We start from the raw sequence: 23,627 nt of genomic DNA on the forward strand, positions 1-23,627 counted from the left end.
CTAAACCTAAGTTTAACCCTACAAATAGCCCTGAAAAGGGCTTTTTGCGTGGCATTGCCCCAAAGTAACAGCTCTTTTGCCAGCCCTTAAAAGGGCTTTTGGCGGGGCTTTGTCACAAAGTAAACTGCTCTTTTGCCTACAATCTACATCCTCTACACCGCGGCCACCTATAATAAATGTATTAACCCCTAATCTAATCCCCCTAAACCGCCGCCAGCTATACTAACTATATTAACTGTAATTATATTAGGGTTAATATAGTTAATATAGTTATTATATTATATATATTAACTATATTAACCCTAATTATATTAGGGTTAATATAGTTAATATCGTCATTATATTATATATATATATTAAGTATAATAACCCTATCTAACTCTAACATCCCTAACTAAACTCTTATTAAAATAAATCTAATATTAATATTATTAATTAAAATATTCCTATTTAAATCTAAATACTTACCTATAAAATAAACCCTAAGATAGCTACAATGTAATTAATAATTACATTATAGCTATGTTATGGTTTATATTTATTTTACAGGTAAATTGTTAATTATTTTAACTAGGTATAATAGCTATTAAATAGTTATGAACTATTTAAGAGCTACCTAGTTAAAATAATTACCCAATTACCTGTAAAATAAATCCTAACCTAAGTTACAAATACACCTACACTATCAATAAATTAAAGAAACTACAAATATCTATCTAAAAATACAATTAAATAAACTAAACTAAATTACAAAAAAAAAAAAAAAACACTAAATTACAAAAAATAAAAAAAAGATTACAAGATTTTTAAGCTAATTACACCTATTCTAAGCCCCCTAATAAAATAATAAAGCCCCCCAAAATAAAAAAATTCCCTACCCTATTCTAAATTAAAACAAGTTCAAAGCTCTTTTACCTTACCAGCCCTTAAAAGGGCCTTTTGTGGGGGCATGCCCCAAAGAAAACTGCTCTTTTGCCTGCAAAAAAAACACAATACCACCCCCCAACATTACAACCCACCACCCACATACCCCTAATCTAACCCAAACCCCCCTTAAATAAACCTAACACTACCCCCCTGAAGATCTCCCTACCTTGTATTCACCCAGCCGGGCCGAACCGATCCAGGCGATATGTTCCAGCAAGCGGCAGTGAAGTCTTCATCCATCCGGGCGATGTCTTGAAGCAAGCGGCAGAGAGTCTTCTTCCATCGGCGACGTCTTCAAGCAAATCGGCATCTTCAATCTTCTTACTTCGCTCCTCCGCCGCGGAGCATCCTTCCGGCACGACAACTTCCCGACGAATGAGGTTCGTTTAAATGATGTCATCCAAGATGGCGTCCGCCGAATTCCGATTGGCTGATAGGATTCTATCAGCCAATCGGAATTAAGGTAGAAAAATCTGATTGGCTGATTGAATCAGCCAATCAGATTAAAGTTCAATCCAATTGGCTGATTGGTTCAGCCAATCGGATTGAACTTGAATCTGATTGGCTGATTCAATCAGCCAATCAGATTTTTCTACCTTAATTCCGATAGAATCCTATCAGCCAATCGGAATTCGACGGACGCCATCTTGGATGACGTCATTTAAAGGAACCTCATTCGTCGGGAAGTCGTCGTGCCGGAAGGATGCTCCGCTGCGGAGGAGCGAAGTAAGAAGATTGAAGATGCCGATTTGCTTGAAGACGTCGCCGATGGAAGAAGACTCTCTGCCGCTTGCTTCAAGACATCGCCCGGATGGATGAAGACTTCACTGCCGCTTGCTGGAACACATCGCCTGGATCGGTTCGGCCCGGCTGGGTGAATTCAAGGTAGGGAGATCTTCAGGGGGGTAGTGTTAGGTTTATTTAAGGGGGGTTTGGGTTAGATTAGGGGTATGTGGGTGGTGGGTTGTAATGTTGGGGGGTGGTATTGTGTGTTTTTTTGCAGGCAAAAGAGCAGTTTTCTTTGGGGCATGCCCCCACAAAAGGCCCTTTTAAGGGCTGGTAAGGTAAAAGAGCTTTGAACTTGTTTTAATTTAGAATAGGGTAGGGAATTTTTTTTATTTTGGGGGGCTTTATTATTTTATTAAGGGGCTTAGAATAGGTGTAATTAGCTTAAAAATCTTGTAATCTTTTTTTTATTTTTTGTAATTTAGTGTTTGTTTTTTTTTGTAATTTAGTTTAGTTTATTTAATTGTATTTTTAGATAGATATTTGTAGTTTCTTTAATTTATTGATAGTGTAGGTGTATTTGTAACTTAGGTTAGGATTTATTTTACAGGTAATTGGGTAATTATTTTAACTAGGTAGCTATTAAATAGGTAATACCTATTTAATAGCTATTATACCTAGTTAAAATAATTAACAATTTACCTGTAAAATAAATATAAACCCTAACATAGCTATAATGTAATTATTAATAACATTGTAGCTATCTTAGGGTTTATTTTATAGGTAAGTATTTAGATTTAAATAGGACTATTTTAGTTTATAATATGAATTAGATTTATTTAATAAGAATTTAGTTAGGGGTGTTAGGGTTAGATAGAGTTAATATAGTTAATATAAATACTATAGTAACTATATTAACCCTAATATAATTAGGGTTAATATAGTTAATATATATAATGTAATAACTATATTAACTATAATATACTTAGGGTTAATATAGATAATATAGCTGGCGGCGGGGTAGGTAGATTAAATTAGGGGTTAATAATTTTAATATAGATGGCGGCGGTTTTAGGGGCTCACAGTAGGGGGTTAGTTTATGTAGATGGCGACGGTTTAGGGGTTAAATACTTTATTAGGGATTGCGGCGGGGGATCGCGGTTGACAGGGAGATAGACATTGCGCATGCGTTAGGTGTTAGGTTTATTTTAGCAGATCGCGGTTGACAGGGAGATAGACATTGCGCATGCGTTAGGTGTTAGGTTTATTTTAGCAGCCAGTTTAGGGAGTTACGGGGCTCCAATACTCAGCGTAAGGCTTTTTACGGCTGCTTTTTGTGGTGAGGTGAAAATGGAGTAAGATTTCTCCATTTTCGCCACGTAAGTCCTTATGCTGTATATTGGATACCAAACTGCGCGGGTTTGGTATACCTGCCTATGGCCCAAAAAACTACGGGTGATGGCAGAAATATAGGCGCGTAACTTCTAGGTTACGCCGTATATAGGATACCAAACCCGCGCAAATATTGGCGTCACCGACTTTTGCGGGCGACGATTTTTATCGGATCGACCCCCTTGTGAGTATCTACCATTTGGCGTACCCCTTTGTGTGAGGTTACTGCACTATTTTGGGCTACTTTCTTTTGGAGGTTAAAGACGTTTTTATTTGGTCGGAGAAGTAAGGAGGGAAATACAGCTCCATTCCCAGAGACACAGCGCCGCCATATCTGCATCTACAATAAAAATGGACTGTTTCGGGGGGCGGAGCCTAGCCATAGATGGATATGGCTGCTTTCTAAAAAAGCTCTGAGGTCCCTGCCGTGCATTTACATTATAATTTTAAGCAGCATACTGCATTTTTAAAATATTTTAAACTTTACCCTGTGGCCTGGGACACCTTGGGTAACTTTGTGGCTTCACATAGGACCGTTCTGCAGAGTCAGGAACTAACGGCGCCGAAATTAGGCCTGACTTCACCCGGAACTACCTACCGCAGGCAAATACCCTTAACTGACAGCCGGCTTCACTGGCTGGGCAGTGGATCACGAGCTGGCTGAGTAGTGCATCACGACGGTTGAAGCAGGTGGGGCCGGAGCGGTTCCGGTGCCGGACTGAGTATCGGTGGGCCTGTGTGCCTTGGCGCGAATAACTTGGGACCCGACAGCTGCACTGGGTGAGTTTGCCTGTACGCTGTGTCTAAGGGGGCTTACTCATCTGACCTTGGCCTCCCATGTAGTGAATCTGGGCAGAGAGGACAGACCAATCAACGGACATAAAGAGGAGCGGGCCCAGGCGGGGTCGCATTGTCAGCTCCACAGGAAGAACACACGTGGCGAGAGAGAACGCTGCTTATTACCCATCCACAATAAGGTGCATGCTTGCCATTTTTCCAGTCCTTTACCGGAGGGCTCCCCAGCATGATCTGAGAAAGGGGTTAAGTGTAAGGGGACCACAATACCTCCACAATCATCTAACAGCCTGGTCTTCAGGCATATAGGCCGCAAAGCTAGTGAGAGCACTGTTAATGATAAACACTACACACCCTGACACAGATTTTTGGGTGACAGCGCAGAAAGGTGCTTCTTCCAACAGACTTCTCCTACTCCTTGGTGCCCCAGGCCATAAGAGTTCCCTGGAGAGTGACCTAGTTATATGAAGAATAAAGAAAGCCACATATAACTCAGTGCAGTTGCCCCACAGAGACATAATTGACTGCAGGACTTCTGTAATCAGGCCTGCTGCCTCACACCCAAATCACATAGCTCAGATTAATTGTGCTTATGTGATGTCTAATAAAAGACACACCAGACCGCCTAAAAACTCCCAAACCACTATGATGGACAGTTACTTAATAGCTAGTGAACCTGCAGCTTCTTCAAGGAGGCCTGAGATACACCAGAAAGACACGACTGCACAGATTCATAGCTCTGAAATAATGCCTACTCATCAGAACTGTGTGACCAAAGAGGACATCAAGCTTCTCTCTTCAAAAGCAGATATAAAAGAGGCTATGAGGGATTTTAAATCTATGTTCCATGAACTTAAAAGAGATATCTCAGCTGTTGACCACAGAGTAACTCAGGTAGAGGAAAAACATGAGGCACTCAGTTCTGACCTTCAGCATCAAGCCAGCTTTCTACAGGCACAAGAGAGCACAGTACATACATTACTGGAGAGAATAGAGGATCTTGAGAACCGCAGTAGGAGGAACAACCTCAGACTGCGGGGAGTTCCCGAGACAATAGAACCTCCTGCCATACAAGAATATATTCAAGATTTTGTCAAGTATCTCAGAAATGAAGCTGTGGGGCCTGAGATCCAGATAGAAAGAGCCCACAGGGCGCTACGCCCTAAACCCCCAGGACAGGCCCCACCCAGGGACATCATCTTAAAGCTACTCTCTTTCAAGGAAAAAGAAGAAGTGCTGAGACTGGCTAGAAACAAGCAACAGATAGAATTCAGAGGAGTGGAGCTGCAGGTATACTCTGACTTGAGCCCAACCCCCCTCCAAAAGAGGAGAGACCTTAGGTTTGTCACATCCACTTTGAAAGCCAACAGAATCCCATACAGATGGGGTTTTCCCACAAGCCTCATAGTCAACAAAAATAATGTCACACATGTCCTCAAGACTCCAGCAGACCTTTCATCTTTCAACCAGGTATTGGGCCTTAACATAAGACTTCCTGTAAAGGCCCCTGTGGTTCTGGAGGGTCCAGCTGAGCATAAGGGCCATTCTCATACCATTATTCTGAATGTTCTGACTTACCTGATTTCAGCACTAGACCTAGGTATAGGTCTCAATATTCTGGACATTGTGGGGGGTAGTTATCAACGTGTCAACTTTCCTGCCTTCGCCGGCCCAATACGCCCGCCTAAGCTCGCCTCACATCGCCGCCGCGGACCTGAAAAATTTCGCCTAAGTTATCAAATAAAGCTGTCAAAAAGCCACGGGGCAATGAGCAGCGGACTGTGAGAGTTATCACTCATCTGATCTCGCTGCTCTTCGGCTTTTTCCCAGCTTTATTGCTAGCCTGTCACTAAGCACTCACACTAACTACACTGTTCTACCCCCTATACCGGCGCCCCCGGAGCCCCCCGCAACTAAATAAAGTTACTAACCCCTAAACCGCCGCTCCTAGACCCTGCCACAACTCTGATAAATGTATTAACCCCTAAACCGCCGCTCCTAGACCCTGCCGCAACTCTGATAAATGTATTAACCCCTAAACCGCCGCTCCTGGACACCGCTGCCACCTACATTATACCTATTAACCTCTATCCTGCCCCCCCTACACCGTCGCCACCTATAATAAATTTATTAACCCCTATCCTGCCCCCCACTACACCGCGGCCACTGTAATAAATTTATTAACCCCTAAACCTAAGTCTAGCACTAACCCTAACACCCCCCTAACTTAAATATTAATTAAATAAATCTAAATAATATTTCTATTATGAACTAAATTAATCCTATTTAAAAATAAATACTTACCTTTAAAATAAACCCTAATATAGCTACAATATAAATAATAATTATATTGTAGCTATCTTGGGATTTATTTTTATTTTACAGGCAACGTAGAATTTATTTTAACTAGGTACAATAGCTATTAAATAGTTATTAACTATTTAATAGCTTACCTAGCTAAAATAAAGAGAAATTTACCTGTAAAATAAAAATTAACCTAAGTTACAATTACACCTAACACTACACTATACTTTAATAAATTATTCCTATTTAAAACTAAATACTTACCTTTAAAATAAACCCTAATATAGCTACAATATAAATAATAATTATATTGTAGCTATCTTAGGATTTATTTTTATTTTACAGGTAACTTTGTATTTATTTTAGCTAGTTAGAATAGTTATTAAATAGTTATTAACTATTTAATAACTACCTAGCTAAAATAAATACAAAATTACCTGTAAAATAAATCCTAACCTAAGTTACAATTAAACCTAACACTACACTATCATTAAATAAATTAAATAAATTACCTACAAATAACTACAATTAAATACAATTACATAAACTAACTAAAGTACAAAAAATAAAAAAAGCTAAGTTACAAAAAATAAAAAAAATAGGTTACAAACATTTAAAAAATATTAAAACAATTTTAAGCTACTTACACCTAATCTAAGCCCCCTAATAAAATAACAAACCCCCCCAAAATAAAAAAATGCCCTACCCTATTCTAAATTAAAAAAGTTCAAAGCTCTTTTACCTTACCAGCCCTTACAAGGGCCATTTGTGGGGCATTCCCCAAAGATTTCAGCTCTTTTGCCTGTAAAAGAAAAATACAACCCTCCCCAACATTAAAACCCACCACCCACATACCCCTAATCTAACCCAAACCCCCCTTAAAATAACCTAACACTAATCCCCTGAAGATCATCCTACCTTTAGTCGTCTTCACTCAGCCGAGCCACCGATGGAACTGAAGAGGAGACCCGGACCAGCAGAAGTGATCCTCCAAGCGGCGCTGAAGAAATCTTCCATCCAATGAAGTGATCCTCCAAGCGGCGCTGAAGAAATCTTCCATCCGATGAAGTGATCCTCCAAGCAGCGCTGAAAAAGTCTTCCATCCGGGCGATGTCATCTTCCAAGAGGCGCTGAAGAAGTCTTCTATCCGGGCGATGTCATCTTCCAAGCCGGGTCTTGAATCTTCATCCTGCCTAGGCGGAACATCCTTCTTTACCGACGGACTACCGACGAATGAAGGCTCCTTTAAGGGACGTCATCCAAGATGGCGTCCCTTCAATTCCGATTGGCTGATAGGATTCTATCAGCCAATCGGAATTAAGGTAGGAAAAATCTGATTGGCTGATTGAATCAGCCAATCAGATTCAAGTTCAATCCGATTGGCTGATCCAATCAGCCAATCAGATTGAGCTCGCATTCTATTGGCTGTTTTGATCAGCCAATAGAATGCAAGCTCAGGGTGGCGGTTTGAAAACCAGGTACGCTGGGCCGGAAAAGTGCCGAGCGTACCTGCTAGTTTTTTGATAACTAGCAAAGGTAGTCAGATTGTGCCGAACTTGTGTGCGGAACATCTGGAGTGACGTAAGAATCGATCTGTGTCGGACTGAGTCCGGCGGATCGAAGTTTACGTCACAAAATTCTACTTTTGCCGGTCTCTAGCCTTTGATAACTAAGGCGAATCAGCCTCGCCACAAATACGCTGCGGAATTCCAGCGTATTTGAGGTTGACGGCTTGATAACTAGGCCCCTAGGAGTCGACTCTGATAAGTTATTGTTTAATGATGTTGAAATCTGTGTTATGACTTGATTAATGGTAACCCCTACGGTTAATTTAAATAATGTTTATGATAACAATACTAGACGACTGTATATAGTTCCTGTACTAACATTGTTAAGATGCATTTTCACATGTTTGGATGGTAGCAAATATTTATCTCATAGCTCAGAACTTGATACAGGTTAGACCTCCCAGCTGACTAGAAATAGGCTAAACCAGAGATCTCTCCGTAAAGGTACAGCCACCTCACCCCTGTATTTTATTAAGACTGATATGGGATGACACTCAATCACTTCAGGTAGCCCATCAAGAATAGACAGGTAGAGGAGAACTAATTGGCTCACCGCAATCTAAGGGGACACTGAAAAGAGGCCAATAAGTAGCATCAAGCCTTAATACGTAGGTGGACCCCCCTAAAATACAGGTTACTGGTTCCATTATAATGTTCTCATGATGTATGTACTAGAAGTTCACTATATGAGTTTACCATTAAATATATGGAGGGCAAATCACGAAAAGTGCATGTTTTAAATGCTCACTACTTTGAAATGCTCTGATTTACCTGGGTCTTGCACCAGACCTATGTATAGGTCTCAACTTCATCAATACTGTGAGGTGATTACGATAATTTAAGGTTTAATAATGTTGAAATTTATGTCATGACATAGTTATATTAACCCCTACGGCTAGTTTCCACTCCATTTAGGATAAACAAAATGCACTAGATGCACGTATATAGTCCCCGTACTAGTATTGTTGAGAGGTAATCATGCTAGTTTAGGTAGTAATCAATAATTAACTGATATTTAAGAACATGACGCAGTTATAACCTCCCTACTGAATAGCTCAATACTAAGCAGTGGATACTCTTGTACAGGTAGTGTCCCCTAGCCCCTATGATCAATTGATATTGGATGAGGAGGCTACAGCCACAGCCATCTGCCATCATAGATAACATTGTACCAAGTTGCACAGAGCTTTTATACCCAATTGCTGTAAATAGCCCCCAATGAATAGACAGGTAGAAGAGAAATACCTAGTTCACCTCAGGTTTTGAGAACACCGAAATGAGACCACTGAACTGCGTCAAGTGTCAAAAGGGAGTTAGACCTCCTTAAAGTACAGGTTACTGATTTCATATAATGTTCCCATTTTGAGTTTAACAGGGGTTTACTATGAGAAATTATTATTAAAAGTATGAAGGGTAAGTCGCGAAAAATGCACTTTCCAAATGCACTTGTTACTGTTAATCTTTTTTCCAAAAGAAAATATATGTAGTGTAAGTAGGCAGGGAACACTACCCCTGCTTTTGTTGTTTGTTGTTAATATCTGTTATTTCTTAAATTGATTTACATCTGTGTTTTATAAGATACGGTTTAACATTACCACAAAGAGCGTTATACACAGGTTGGATCACACTTATATTTACTTTATTGTGACGTAAACCATCCTCTTCCTTTCCCCTTTACCTAGCGCTCTTCTCCCCAACACTAACCCACCTTCTCCCTCCCCCTTTTTCCCCTCCTCCCATTTTCTCACTTCTTCCTCCCCTCCCCCCCTTTTTTTTTTTTTTTCCCTTCCCGAACCATTGAAAATGGCGAACTCACACACAGGAGTTGTGTCCCGCCCCATAGAACTGATTTCTATAAACGCAAAGGGCCTAAATAGTCCAGCTAAACGTTCTATGGTACTGAGAGACTTACATAGACAAGGGGGTAATGTCATCTACTTGCAAGAAACTCATTTTGCGTCAGGCCATAAACCCCGTTGGTTTAGTCGACAGTACCCCTTAGCCGGCCCTCAGAAAAGAAATGGGGTGGGTATTCTTTTTAGTGCGGACTTGCCATTCCAACTCGCACAAATACACAGAGACCCAGAAGGTAGGTACATGATCCTCACAGGCTCAATATACAATAGACCCATAACACTGGTTAATGTTTATTGCCCCAATCAATCTCAGCAGGTCTTCTTTCAAAAGGTTCTGCATAAGGTGCTCGAAGTACAATCTGGCATATTATTCTTGGGAGGTGATCTAAATGCCTCCCTAGATCCAGTCTTAGATACCTCTGATGGAGTTTCCAGCATCCCCCATAGATCTCTCAAATGCATGTTATCCTCTCTCAGAGACGCGGCACTACACGACATTTGGCGGTCACAACATCCCTCCTCTAAGAATTTCACATTCTATTCTCATCCCCATAGAAAATACTCCAGAATAGACTACTGCTTTACAGACGCGACAGGACTCACAATTACCACAAGCAGTAACATACTTCCTATCACATGGTCCGACCATGTCACCTGTACTGTATCATGGTCTAATGCACCGGCCATGCCTTACATTTGGAAACTGGATGACCTCATGTTGGATGATCCGGTTTTCAAGTGAGAAGTAGAGGAAGCACTAACAGAATATTTTCAAATACACAGAGGTTCGGGCTCCCAACCTACAGTGATCTGGAAGGCTCATAAATGTACAATCAGAGGCCTCTTCCTTAAGCAGAAAGCTAGGCTAGTCAAGAAGAGAAGAGAGATGTACCGCATCTTGCTAGTAGAGGTAGAAAAGGCGGAGTATGTGCATAAGATAGCGCCAGCAGATGACACATTAACCAAGACTTTGGTTCAGGCGAGAACGGAACTCTTGAAATTCCTTCAAGTGGACTATCAAAGGGCGGCCTTAATTTTAAGGCAACAATTTTTTGAGCAGGGAGACAAAGCCGGACGCTTACTAGCCAGAGCCATAGCGCGGAAAAAAAAGAAACACTATGTGCACAGTATGATTCACCCGGACAGGGAATCAAAAGAGGATGGTAAGTCAATCGCTGAGATCTTCGGATCTTATTATGAAACCCTATATAACATCCAGAAAACAGATGAAAGGATATGATCCATCCTTTTGGGCACGCGAGACGCAAAAGATACTTGAGTATCTCGGGAGGGTTGAGGTCCCCGGGCTTTCTGAACAAGACTCGGAGGCTCTGGAATCTCCATTCACATTGCCTGAAATTAAACAAGCCATCAAAGACTTAACAACCGGGAAAAGCCCGGGTCCGGACGGATTTGGGGCCAAGTACTATAAAGTATATAGTGACATACTGGCACCTGAAATGCTGATTCTCTTCAACCAGCTATCAGACTCCCCGGTCCTGCCTCGCTCGATGCTGGAGGCCCATATTACAGTAATCCCCAAACCAGACAAACCAGACAATAGACCAGAGAATTATCGCCCCATATCGTTGCTAAATTCGGATATCAAAATCTTAGCGAAAGTCATAGCTAATCGCCTCAATAAAAACCTGCCACAGCTGATCTCTACTGATCAAGTGGGTTTTATTCCGAAACGTGAAGCCAGGGATAATACCCTAAAGGTCCTTCAGATAAAAACATATGCCCATAACAATGCAACCCCGCTGGCTCTGGTCTCTACAGACGTTGAGAAAGCGTTTGACCGGGTCAGCTGGGCATTTATGCAACACACTCTGGAGAAATTTGGTTTTGGTCCTAAACTTATAAATAGGATCATGTCCTTATATTCGTCACTGAACGCTAGAGTTAGGGTGAACGGTACACTCTCCAATGCCTTTGCAATCTGTAATGGGACCAGGCAGGGTTGTCCCCTCTCCCCGCTCTTGTTCGCGTTGACAATTGAAATCTTGGCAAGCAAAATTCGAGCAAGTCCAGAGGTGAATGGAATCTCTATAGGGGGCTATGAATATAAGCTCGCCATGTATGCCGACGATGTCTTATTAATGATATCAGATGTAGGAGGGTCCCTTGTAGCAGCCCTGGATGAGTTCACACATTTCGGTGAGGTATCAAATTTCCTCTTGAATCCCTTAAAGTCTGAGATTATGAATGTCACAATCCCCCACACTGAATATGAGACTCTGGAAGGCGACTGCCCGATAAAAGAAGCGCATGGCAAATTGAAATATCTTGGCATTTATCTGACACCATGTATAAAGGAGATGGTGGACATGAACTATAAAACCATTAGAGATGAGATCCTTAAAGATCTATTGAGCTGGAAAAATAAAACCATCTCCTGGCTAGGCCGCATTGGAGTGGTCAAAATGAATGTGATGCCAAGGGGGCTTTATGTCATGCAGACTATTCCATTGTCCGCGGCCTCTCACATTATTCATCAGATACAGTCGGCTATGGAGTCTTACATTTGGAGGGATCTGAAGCCGAGAATTAACAGGAAAACTATTTTCCTACCACGGAATAAAGGCAGACTGGGTGTACCAGACCTACAGGTATACCAAAGCGCGATATCCCTCCAAAGATTGGTGGAATGGTGTCATAACTCGACTCAAAAGGCCTGGGTTTAGATTGACAGCATGATTTTGAGGAGAGGAAATGTGGGAGCCCTTGCATGGATCACTCCCAATGGCAGACCCCCTGCAATCCGGCTCTACCCTATGATAGAAGAAGTATTCTCAGGCTGGGATAAATTGATTAAAAGAGCCCCTTATATCTCCACTACGTTCTCGCTGGCTACCCCTCTTAGAGAAAATCCCGATATGGAATTCCTATCAAGAACTAATTTCCCGGACAAGACCTATGGTCTTGGGGATTCGGCAATATATAACATACTTCATCGGGATAAATTGAAGTCCCAGACGGAATTATCTGAATGGGACAGTGAAGTTTTCACTTCATGGTTTACAGTGGCACAGACCAAGCATTACTTTGACACTCACAGAGCTAGGCCAGACTTGACGAGATGCAGAACCCATTTTGAAACCCTATGCACAATGACCCCACATCCGACTCACTTGATCTCACAAATTTATAGATTATTACAACAGGGTGGAGACATTTACCTTCCAGGATACACACAGACATGGCAAAGCGAACTGGGCCTAGAGATAGGACATAAGGAACAAAATTTTTGACAAAACAAGGCGGGCATCAGTCTCAGCCAGGGTCCAGGAAACACAATATAAACTGTTGAGCAGGTGGTACCTGACCCCCCAAAGATTGAAACACATATACCCACATGCGAATGGGGGATGCTGGAGAGGATGCGGGGAGAACGGTACCCTCTTACACATTTGGTGGTCCTGTCCCCTGCTAACACCTTACTGGAATGACATAATGGCTGAAATGAGTAGGGTCCTTGAAATAATCATTCCCCCCCAACCCCAGTTATCTACTATATCACCAACTACCAAGGATTATTAGGGAAGACAAATACCTGCTTCTTCTGCTGATGCTCAATGGAGCAAAAAGCCTGATCCCCATATACTGGAAAAAACAGACCATCCCTAGTATTCAGGAATGGAAAAACAAAGTAGCTGACCTGCTGAGACTTGAAAGGTATCATTATCTCAAAATTGGGAAACTGAGCACACACGAGATGATGCTGCTGACCTGGGAGGGGAGAGGACTCTGATTAACTGGTAAAACAATAATAGTAGACGCTGTAAACGACTGTAGCACTGTGTCCATTTTTTTTTCTCTCCCCCTCCACTTGAACTGATTACCCCTTTCTACCCCGCTCTACCTTTCTGCCCTTATAGTTACCTTTACACCGAGTACAACTTTATCCGCAGCTGTGTGTTGTAGGTAAGCTGTTACAACGCCCTCTTTGCCATATGATCCGTACCCGAGGAATTATACTTTTTTCCTATGCTTTCTCTGTAAATAATAACTGTTATCACTAAACAGCTGAAGTTTGATGTTTATGCAATATAGTCAGTATACATTTCTATAGTATCTGACGAAGTTTTCTATGCTGTTTGATTTGAACTTTTTACTAGCTGCGAAGTGTCTCAAAAATAAAATTGTACAATTGTATAGATTCATGTAAAATTGAAAGATGTATTGTACTTACATTATTATTCTGTATTTTTCGCATTTCGCTAATAAAGCTTATTTGAAAACTAAAAAAAAATAAAAAAAATGGACTGTTTCTTTAAATAGCTGTACTATATGGGCTCCATGTACTAAGCAGCGGGCGGACAGCTTCTCAACTCGCAAAGTTGTCCGCTAGCCTTCGCTACACACGGGCAGCCAATCTGTTGATCCGCTTGCCCGTATGTATCATTACACACACATCGGAGTGTGTAATACCCGCCCCTTCATTCTTGCGACCAATCACACGACTGAAAGGGCTGTCAATCACAGAGAGCAAGCTCTCTGTGATTTTCCCTCGCCACCTCAGAGGTGGCGTAAGGTGTAAGAAGCAGCAGTCTAATGACCGATGCTTCTTACTTTGCGGGAAGCAGGCTTGCATATGGGAACCTGCCCTGCAAGGGCTCCGGAGCAGCTTTCGCTGCTTCGTACATGGAGCCCTATGTGTTTACAGCGTTGTCATATCTTCACTTGGTATAGTATAATCAAATAAGAACTGCTCCTTTAAATACCATGGGGCCGATTAATCAAATGTCTGTCCGACATGATCCGCTCAGCGAATCATGTCCAACAGACAACGCTGAATGCCGACAGCATACGATGTCGGCATTTAACATTGCACAAGCAGTTCTGATGAACTGCTTGTGCAATGCCACCCCCTACAGAATTGCGGCCAATTGGCTGCTAGCGGTGGGTGTCAATCAACCTGATCATATGAGATCGGGGAGATTGATATCCGCAGCCTCAGAGGCAGCAGACCAGTTAAGGAGCAGCAGTCTTAAGACCACTGCTTCATAACTGCTGTTTCCGGCGAGCCTGAAGGTTCGCGCTGACACAGGGGCATCAGGGGCCATTCAGCCCTTGATAAATCGGCCCCCATAAATGAAAAGCCACCTCATTAGTGTTTCTTTAAACCATTCCTTAGATCACTGGTTTTCAAACCTGCCCTCAGGCCTCCCTAACAGGCCAGATTTTCAAGATTACATTGAATGAGAGCAGGTAAAATAACCATATTTACTAATCAGCTGATTAATTCACCTGTGCTCTAGTGCAGATATCCTCAAAATTCGGCCTGTTAGGGAGGCCTTAAGACCGGTTTGAAAACTTGTGCCTTAGATCATACAAAGATATTTATATTTGCACTCTTTGAACTCTCTACCCCGCTCCATCAGACTGTCTCCAACCTTGTATATCTTCAGAAGATCCTTGAAAACCCACCTATTCAGAGAGGCTTGCCATCTCTCCTCCATCCCGCATCCGAACCAAGCTAATACCTGTACATGAACTGCCTGACTCACTGCTGCAAATACAACAGATGTAACAAGCTACCCCAACCTTATGTCTCTGCACCCTAAACCTATAGACTGTGAGCTCTCCGGAGCAGGGCCCTCTTCCTCCTGTGCTAGATTTGTTTAGTCTTGTTATGTTTTGTATTGTATCACAAATCTTTGTCATTGTATACCCCTATCATTGTACCCAGCGCTATGGAATTTGGTGGCGCTATACAAATAAATGATAATAATAATTTGTTAGATATTAGTATATTGCTTACAAGAGAAAATGTCTGCATTGGAGCTCTTATAATGATGTTAGTTTGTCATAGAAAAATCCTGCGCACCGTTCTACCTTATTTGTGCTATAGGCTGTAAACACCAATGGTACAAAACCACGCACAGTTTATTTAAGGGATTAAGTGAGTGCTTGGTATCCCTTATTCAGTTCTATAAACTGGATTTGTTAAAGGTTCAAACCTTGTAATTGCAAGACATTAACTGTATGATGTCTAGCTATAGAATTACTAGAAAAACCACGTTTAGACATTTCTTGTTTGCTGCCATTGTTTTTCAACAACCAAACACCATCCACCACTTGCTCTGTAGACAAAAAGACTATCCATTATGTTGGTATAAAGTGCAGTTGTTATCAGCAATTAGAGAAAATATGTAGGAAGGTTAGGAGGTCTGAGACTTAAAAAAACAAACAAAAAAATTAATTTCAGAGCTAAATGACATAAAACTGTTATATTTGCAAATTGTTTTTCTATGTATAACTAAGGGGCCTATTTATGATGGTGCGAGCGGACATGATCCGATATTGCAGATCATGTCCGCTGCACATCGATAAATGCAGACAACATAAGCTCTCTGCATTTATCACTGAACCAGCAGTTCTGGTGAACTGCTGATGCAATGCCGCCCCCTGCAGATTCGCAGCCAATTAGCCGCTAGCAGTGGGTGTCAATCAACCCGATCGTATTCAATCGGGTTGATTTCTGTACGCCGCTTTAGAGCAGGCAGACAGGTTATGGAGCAGTGGTCTTTAGACCGCTGCTTCATAACTTCTGTTTCTAGCAAGCCAAAACACGGGGCATCAAACACATTCTACAATTGCTACTTTATGTCCTTTTTTTGTTCAAATTACAGTGGGTCTGGGAAATACTCTAGGAAGTCTAAGTTTAAACCTTCACATAAAGTCCTGCAAAGGAAGCACATTTCCTATTTCTCCTTTAGATTTTTTCCCAAAAATATTATATTTTTTCAGATTCTTGGCCAAACAGAATTGTGTTCTAGGGACATAGCTCAGACACAGTCTACCTTCTTCAACTGCTTTTTTTAAGTTATGATGGTTTATTTTTCACTAAAGCTATGTAGTACCATCAGGCTGGATTCATTCATTATGGATCTTTCTGGACATTATTCTGGTTTGACCAAAGCAGTCAGGGATATACTGCAGATGCAGGTTCCTTGTCCCAAGGATTGATGGTGGTACTAGGTTTGATGGAAGACATTTTAGATGTAGTTCCATTTGCACAGTTTGACTTAAGACCATTTAATTTAAATGTCTTGTCGCACTGTAACTCAGATTTTTGAGACTCACAGAGTTTATTGCTCTCCCCAGGAAATATGCAGGCACTGCAAATGAATTAGATTCTGCACCCAATACTATATGGATTTAAAAAAAAATGCTATTTGGGTCACAGTTTTGGTCTCCTTAGGAGACATTCTTTACTATAAATGTTTTAGAGCTCAGAGCAGAGATTTTTTTTGCTCTCACCCATTCATTGTCTATCATGTTTGTATCCTGTTTGACAACATGATTGTCATTGTATTGCATAACCATCAGGGAGAGCTCATAGCAGGCTTGCTATGCCTGAGGTCGTTTGAATACCTAAGTAGATTTACTGGGTTACTAGAACATTTATCATAGAGTGTGGTCTCTCCTCAAAGATTTGTTTCTGGTAATTATCCAGAAAATTTGGTTTACAGAATAAGATCTGATGGTAACATGTGTAGTCTGGAAGGTTGTCAGTTTTGGGATCATCCTGGTGCCTTTGTGGTGGATTTAATAGCAATATCTTGGAGATTCAGACTACATGATGTCTTTTCTCTAGTTGATTAGTAAATTAAACATAAGATGAATTCTCTAGCTCTAACGTACCCAAAAAAGATTGATTTTTAGATCTAGTTCCTCTGGCAAGACAAATGTACTGGCTTCGTCCTCATTTTACCAATCTTCTGTCTTAAGATCAATTTCTTTTTTTGTCATCAAGAGTTAAAGTTCTACACTGTCAACTTAATGTTTAAATTATTCATTTTCAAGAGTAAAATATTTTCGATAAAGTAGTTTCTACTTTTCTAAGGGCCCGTTAACCTGTAATAACTGTTGCATATTATAAAACTTAAGGATTATGGTGTGAAGAAAGGATTTTCCTTTAGAGCTATATATCTCTTTCAAAGTCTTTGGGTGGTATAGTTATAGGCTTATCAATTAGTGACATAAAAGCTCTGTTTGATGAACGTTCCATTCTTTTAAAGTAAAATATTTTCCCTTTTATCCTGTTCAGCCATCCTTTTAAGCACCAGAAAATATGTTTCCTGTCTTTGAGGCATCCATTTATCCACATTTATTTAGTTTTGCAGGTTTTATTATTTAGAAACTACTAAAAAATTCAGGCATTTTGATATTTACTAAAAGTGTCTTTTAAGTAATTTATTTCTAAAACTATCCTGCTGGAGGCTTTGTTTATGGCAAGTCATATTTCTGAGAAAGGTGCTCTTCTTTGTGTCCTACCTTCTTTGATTTTCCAGGATAAGGTAATTTGAGAACTTTGATTTTATTTCTGCTAAACGTGGATTCTTTTTATAATTGTATTTCTGAGATTCTGTTTTCTTTATTCTGTCTGATTTCTAGGAATTATTTGCAAAATTGATGTCAGAATTCTAAAATATAATTAGAAAACTAGCAAGAAAATCTGGATGTCTAAGATTTATTTTATCTAGATGCCAGAAAAGGCTGAAACAATCAGGTCTCTTTCCACTCTGAACATGATAACTACCAGTTTTATGTGCTTAAAGAAGAGAATGTGAAATAAATCTGTATTTTTTCCCAAAGATAAATCAATGGGGCCCATTTAAAAAGCTCCATATGGAGCTTGAAGGCCTGTGTTTCTGGCAAGCCTTCAGACTCGCCAGAAACACCAGTTATGAAGCAGCGGTCTAAAGACCGCTGCTCCATAACCTGTCCGCCTGCTCTGAGCAGGCGGACAGACATCGCCGGAAATCAACCCGATTGAGTACGATCGGGTTGATTGACACCTCCCTGCTAGCGGCCAATTGGCCACGAGTCAGCAGGGGGCGGCGTTGCACCAGCAGCTCTTGTGAGCTGCTGGTGCAATGTTAAATGCGGAGAGCGTATTGCTCTCCGCATTTAGCGAGGTCTTGCGGACCTGATCCGCACTGTTGGATCAGGTCCGCAAGACCTTTAATAAATAGGGGCCTATGTCTTTATACTCCAAGAAGAAACATGTAATATTTGGTACAATTTTTTGGTTCATGCCTTTTTGGACCAAACCAATTTGCCATAAGGCATATGTTAATAATATTCTTATTATTTTCTGAACTTACATAGAATTGGTAAGCAGCACTTTTTATTTGAGTAGATTTTAATCTTCCAAGATTTCCTGTCTTGAAACTTGCTGATATTTAAACAATTATTCTAATCTGACTACAAAGTTCTTGAATACATACTGGATTTTGATGCAGGTTACTATGGACTTCCATATTTCTTACATCTGAGACAATAGAAGTGTAGAAAAATGCAGTATTAGAAAGACACTAAACACTAAATAAAAGCTAGATATAAGGATGCATTTATAGCAAATGATTGGTTTAAGGGTAATTTTTTTAATTATGTTAGTTGTTCAACTTTTGAGACAAATAAGTTTAATTTTAAGCTCATATAAGGTACAGTGTTTTGCCATTTTGTAGCATATTTTTTACTAGGTTTAAAATCTTATATTGTCTCCTCCGCTAAGTCCAGTAAAAGGGCAGTTATAAATTAACAATCTCTCAGTAGAAATGAAAGTCAGGCCCGGCTCAAGATATTCTGCTGCCTGGGTCCGAGAATGAAATGACCCCCCCCCCCCCGTAGTAGCATTACTTGTTCGCAAATCAACCTACTAGCCTGTCCACTGACCTTACTAAGAGGCCCAATTATCAAGCTCTGAATGGAGATTGAGGGCCCGTGTTTCTGGCGAGCCAGAAACTGCAGTTATGAAGCAGCGGTCTAAAGATCGCTGCTCTATAACCTGTCTGCCTGCTCTGAGCAGGTGGACAGAGATCACCACAATTCAGAGACACCCCCTGCTGGCGGGCCAATTAGCCACAAATCTGCAGGGGGCGGCGTTGCACCAGCAACTCCCAAGAGCTGCTGGTGCAATGCTGAATACGGAGAGTGTATTGCTCTCCGCATTCAGTAAGGTCTGTCGGACCAGATCCTCACTGTCGGATCAGGTCCGACAGATCTTTAATAAACAGGCCTCCATGCCTTACGGCCTACCTGCATGCAAACAAAGCTTATGCACAATTGCATAATAAGTGGAAAGGAAGTTAAGTAAGAGATACACTTGTCCCAACTTGAATGTCACCTCCGACTGTTCTGTGTCTTTGTGCATGATCAAGTTAAGCTGCTGTCACAGAGACAGAGGACAGGAATGGTCTGGGTCTGACAGTGATTGACTCAGGCACTAAAGTGCTGCCCCTTGTCAAGTGCTGCCTGGGTCCGTTGGACCCACTTTGTTTCATTGTTGAGCCAGCCCTGATGACAGTTGCCACTTTGCAATCACTGTAATCATTTATTAATCTTCAGATAAAAATATATTAATTAAATGTACATGTTAAATAAAATGTCAAAAATAGAATTGTACCTTGCGACTCTTGGCTCTTGTCCACAAAGTAGCAGAATATTCTGAGTGTTAATATATATTGCCCAACATGGGAAGCATGAAAGAAACAGGATAAGGATCCCACGTTGAATGACTACTCCAATGAGCTTGAGGTTTTTTCCTCCATAGATCTTAAAAGGTAAAAAAGAAATTGTTATTGCCTTTCCTTTAAAAACACCGTAGATAACTGAAGTGACATTAAAGCTGAAAATTGAAGATTTTATCATTCTTAGAACTTGAAATGCATTCTGACGATTTCTCAAAGCTAACCCTGCTACATATATTTCCCTTATTGGCTTTAACTAATAACAACTGCAAAACCATGCAGTGCTAGATTTATAATAAGACAGAGTAGGCATGTGCCTACAGGCGCCCTCCATAAAAGGGTGCCTGTCTCTGCCTATTATAAATACCGGTCAGCCAGCGACCTTAACTAAGATGGCTGCTGCAATATTACGCATGTGTGGCATCCAGCTTCCTTAGCACATACACAATGCTTCCCTATTTAAAATAGATGATCTTTCTGGAGTCACTCTGAAGAAATTTATGACTCCAGACTAGTCATCAGAAGCCATCCTGAAGTATGCCCACAGGCCAAAATATTTAAATGAGATCACTATAGAGCCATTCACTGGCTGTTCATGCTTGTGAAGTAATCAGTAAGGTAATCTGCTAATCATTCTAAAGTCATCCATTTTTTACATTAGCTGATGACTTTACAAGCCTGATGATGTCTGATGATGTGCAAATCACTTCTAAAGTAGTTTGATAATAATCTCAACTCCAGTATGGTCTCTAAAGTAATTCTGTTAGTCTTGGGTTAACAAAGATGGCCATCGCACACAAGAGATGCTGTTATTTCACTGCCGGTGCCCATCTTAGTTAAGGTAGCCGGCATATTGGTGAGCGGAGAGCATGGGGGGTGCAGGGGACGCTTCAGATTTAAATCCCTGCAGGCACCTGGTCTTTAAAGCCGGCCCTGAAACCATGCATTTTATACTAGCTTTATGAAAGTGGCTAACCTTGTTGTCTGCACACTGATTTCAATGTCGAATGAATGGTGGTTTGAATTTGGCTCTTAAAAATTGCAATAAAAACGATGTTAGTTTGTTTTAAAAACATTTAGCCTCTGCTGATATTTTATTCTATAGCAACACAACAGACATGTATAGTATTTGTTATCCCCTTAAGTAAACATAAAGGCACAACTTTTTCCATTTTTGTGAATATGGTGATGCATAATCCTAGGTATGATATCCGTGCCTGGACTGGCCATAGGGCCTACAGAGCAAATGACTGGTGGGCCGGGCTCTTATGTTGGCCTTGCTGCTATATAGAAGCCCCACCCTCTCTTAATATGGGTAACAATAGGAAAACTGTTACATTCTGCCTATTTTGTAAAGAAGAAAGTACATTGTCTATTTGGTTGTTAAGCAGAAGTGCTGCAAGATGAGAGATCTCATTTATTATGGCTACTTAGCTGACATAAGTCTAACTTTTGTGGGCTGCTCCGCCTTTAAATGTCCAGGACTATTGTTGGCCCCAGTTCATTCCTGATCATATCTACAAGTACACATTTAACCCTTTGAGTGCTAAGCACTTTCCCACCTGGGTGCTAAGGTTTTTTAAAGGTTTTTTTTTATTTTATATTTTTAAAAATATTTTATTTTAACTTTTTTTATTTCAGATCCCCAAAACTTACACTGTTGGAAAGGTTAGGCGATTACCTTTCCAATGGTGGGTCTTGGGGGTCTGTAGCTGCTTAGATGCCTGAGATACAGGCTTCTAAGCAGCATGCCCCGTGCTCCTATATTTAACATTGTTAATGTTAAATAAAGTTGCGCAGTGACGTCATCATGTCATTGCGCGTGACGTCACGTAACGTGAAGCCCTGGCAATGCCTGTCACTATGCAGGCCTGATCGCTGGGGTAGGAGCCGGTGGGAGCCCCCAGATCTCCCTCAAAGTGGGAGAGTGCTAGTGACGGCTCTTATCACCTGACTGAGACAATTTGTGACGGCTCAGAGCCGTCATTAGCTAATTAGACAAAACGTTCTAATATAAAGTTTACATGCGGTTATCCTTTAGATTGTCTCTTAAAAAAAGTGTTAAATACCCAGCGCTTTTACTTCTACATCTAAATTCATAATTATTTAAAGATGGAGCGTGTCTTTCTGTTGTTCATTTATTGCAACATAACAGAAATATTGAAAGATATGTACATATGTTAAACTTAAAGGGCCACTAAACCCAAAATCTTTCTTTCATGATTCAGATAGAGAATAGAAATTTAAACAACATTACAATTTACTTCCATTATTTATTTTGCTTCATTTTTAAAATATCCTTAGTTGAAGAAAAAGCAATGCACATGGTGAGCCAATCACACGAGGCTTCTATGTGCAGCAACCAATCAGCAGCTAGTGAGCATATCTAGATATGCTTTTCATCAAAGAATATCAAGAGAATAAAACAAATTAAATAATATAAGCAAATTAGAAAGATGTTTAAAATTGCATTCTGTTTATAAATCGTAAAAGAAAAAATGTGAGTGGCATGTCCCTTTAAGTGAACTAAATTAAAATACCCCCCCCCCCCATTTTTGGTTTCGAAGTATATAGTCTAAATCTCCCAAATTGTTATAGTTACGGTAGTTGGTGAATTCAGTTACATTTGCATTACATGAAAACAATACTTTCTCTGTTGTGATTTAGATAGAGCATGAAACTTCTAACAACTTTTGAATTTATTTCTATTATCTAATTTGCTTCATTCTCCTGGTATCCTTTGTTTCAAAGTATACCTAGGTAGGCTAGGCAGCAATAATACAGGGAGGTAGCTGCTGATTGGTGGGTGCACATGCAGTGTATGCATCTTGTCATTGGCTCACCCAAAGTGTAAATTGGGAAGTTGTTTAAAATAGTTCACTATGGGGACAATTTATCAAGCTCCGTATAGAGCTTGATGCCCCTTTTTTTCTGGCGAGCTGCTCCATAGCTTGTCTGCCTGCTCTGAGGCCGTGGACAGAAATCAACCCCATCGAATACCATCGGGTTGATTGACACCCCCTGCTAGCGGCCAATTGGCCGTGAATCTGCAGGGGGCAGCATTGCACCAGCAGTTCACAAGAACTTCTGGGGCAATGATAAATGCAGACAGTGTATGCTAACGGAATTTATCGATGTGCAGCGGACATGATGTGTTACTTTGTATCATGTCCGCTCACACATTGATAAATTCGCCCTGAATCCTGAAAGAAAAAAAATGGGTTTCATATTCCTTTAAGCTTTTCAGGCATAATCATCAATTTAAGTCTATTTTGATATACTATGGAAAAATGTATTTATATTTAGTCATCTTGGCTACGTATGGTGGATTTATTAATGCCCAGTAACAAATACACTTGGTGGTAAACTTAGCTATGTAAACACAAGTCATCAGTATTCAGGAAACTCTGTTATATTCGCTGGCCTAGATTCACCTTTAGCTATTGTTGTAGAAGTACATCTATTACTGATTGTGCTCAAGGTCAGATATGTCCTCTCCTTTTGTTTAAGTTTGTTAATATAAGTATTGTCTGTCTTATAGATGTAATGTAGGCCTCTATAGTGCTGCGCAAAAT

At 40.6% G+C, this 23,627-nt stretch overlaps 1 protein-coding gene across 2 annotated transcripts in view; it reads right to left on the bottom strand.

Annotated features, from left to right (window-relative positions):
• Positions 1-23,627, bottom strand: part of LOC128653834 (multidrug and toxin extrusion protein 1-like) — a 174,864-nt gene that overhangs the window by 127,382 nt on the left and 23,855 nt on the right. For both annotated transcript variants that reach the window (XM_053707369.1, XM_053707370.1), the window contains exon 4: positions 19,989-20,137. In XM_053707369.1, coding sequence (XP_053563344.1) covers positions 19,989-20,137 — 149 coding nt within the window. The remainder of the gene's footprint in view (positions 1-19,988; positions 20,138-23,627) is intronic.

This window comes from Bombina bombina, chromosome 3, assembly GCF_027579735.1.
Source record: "Bombina bombina isolate aBomBom1 chromosome 3, aBomBom1.pri, whole genome shotgun sequence".
Taxonomy (NCBI): domain Eukaryota; kingdom Metazoa; phylum Chordata; class Amphibia; order Anura; family Bombinatoridae; genus Bombina; species Bombina bombina.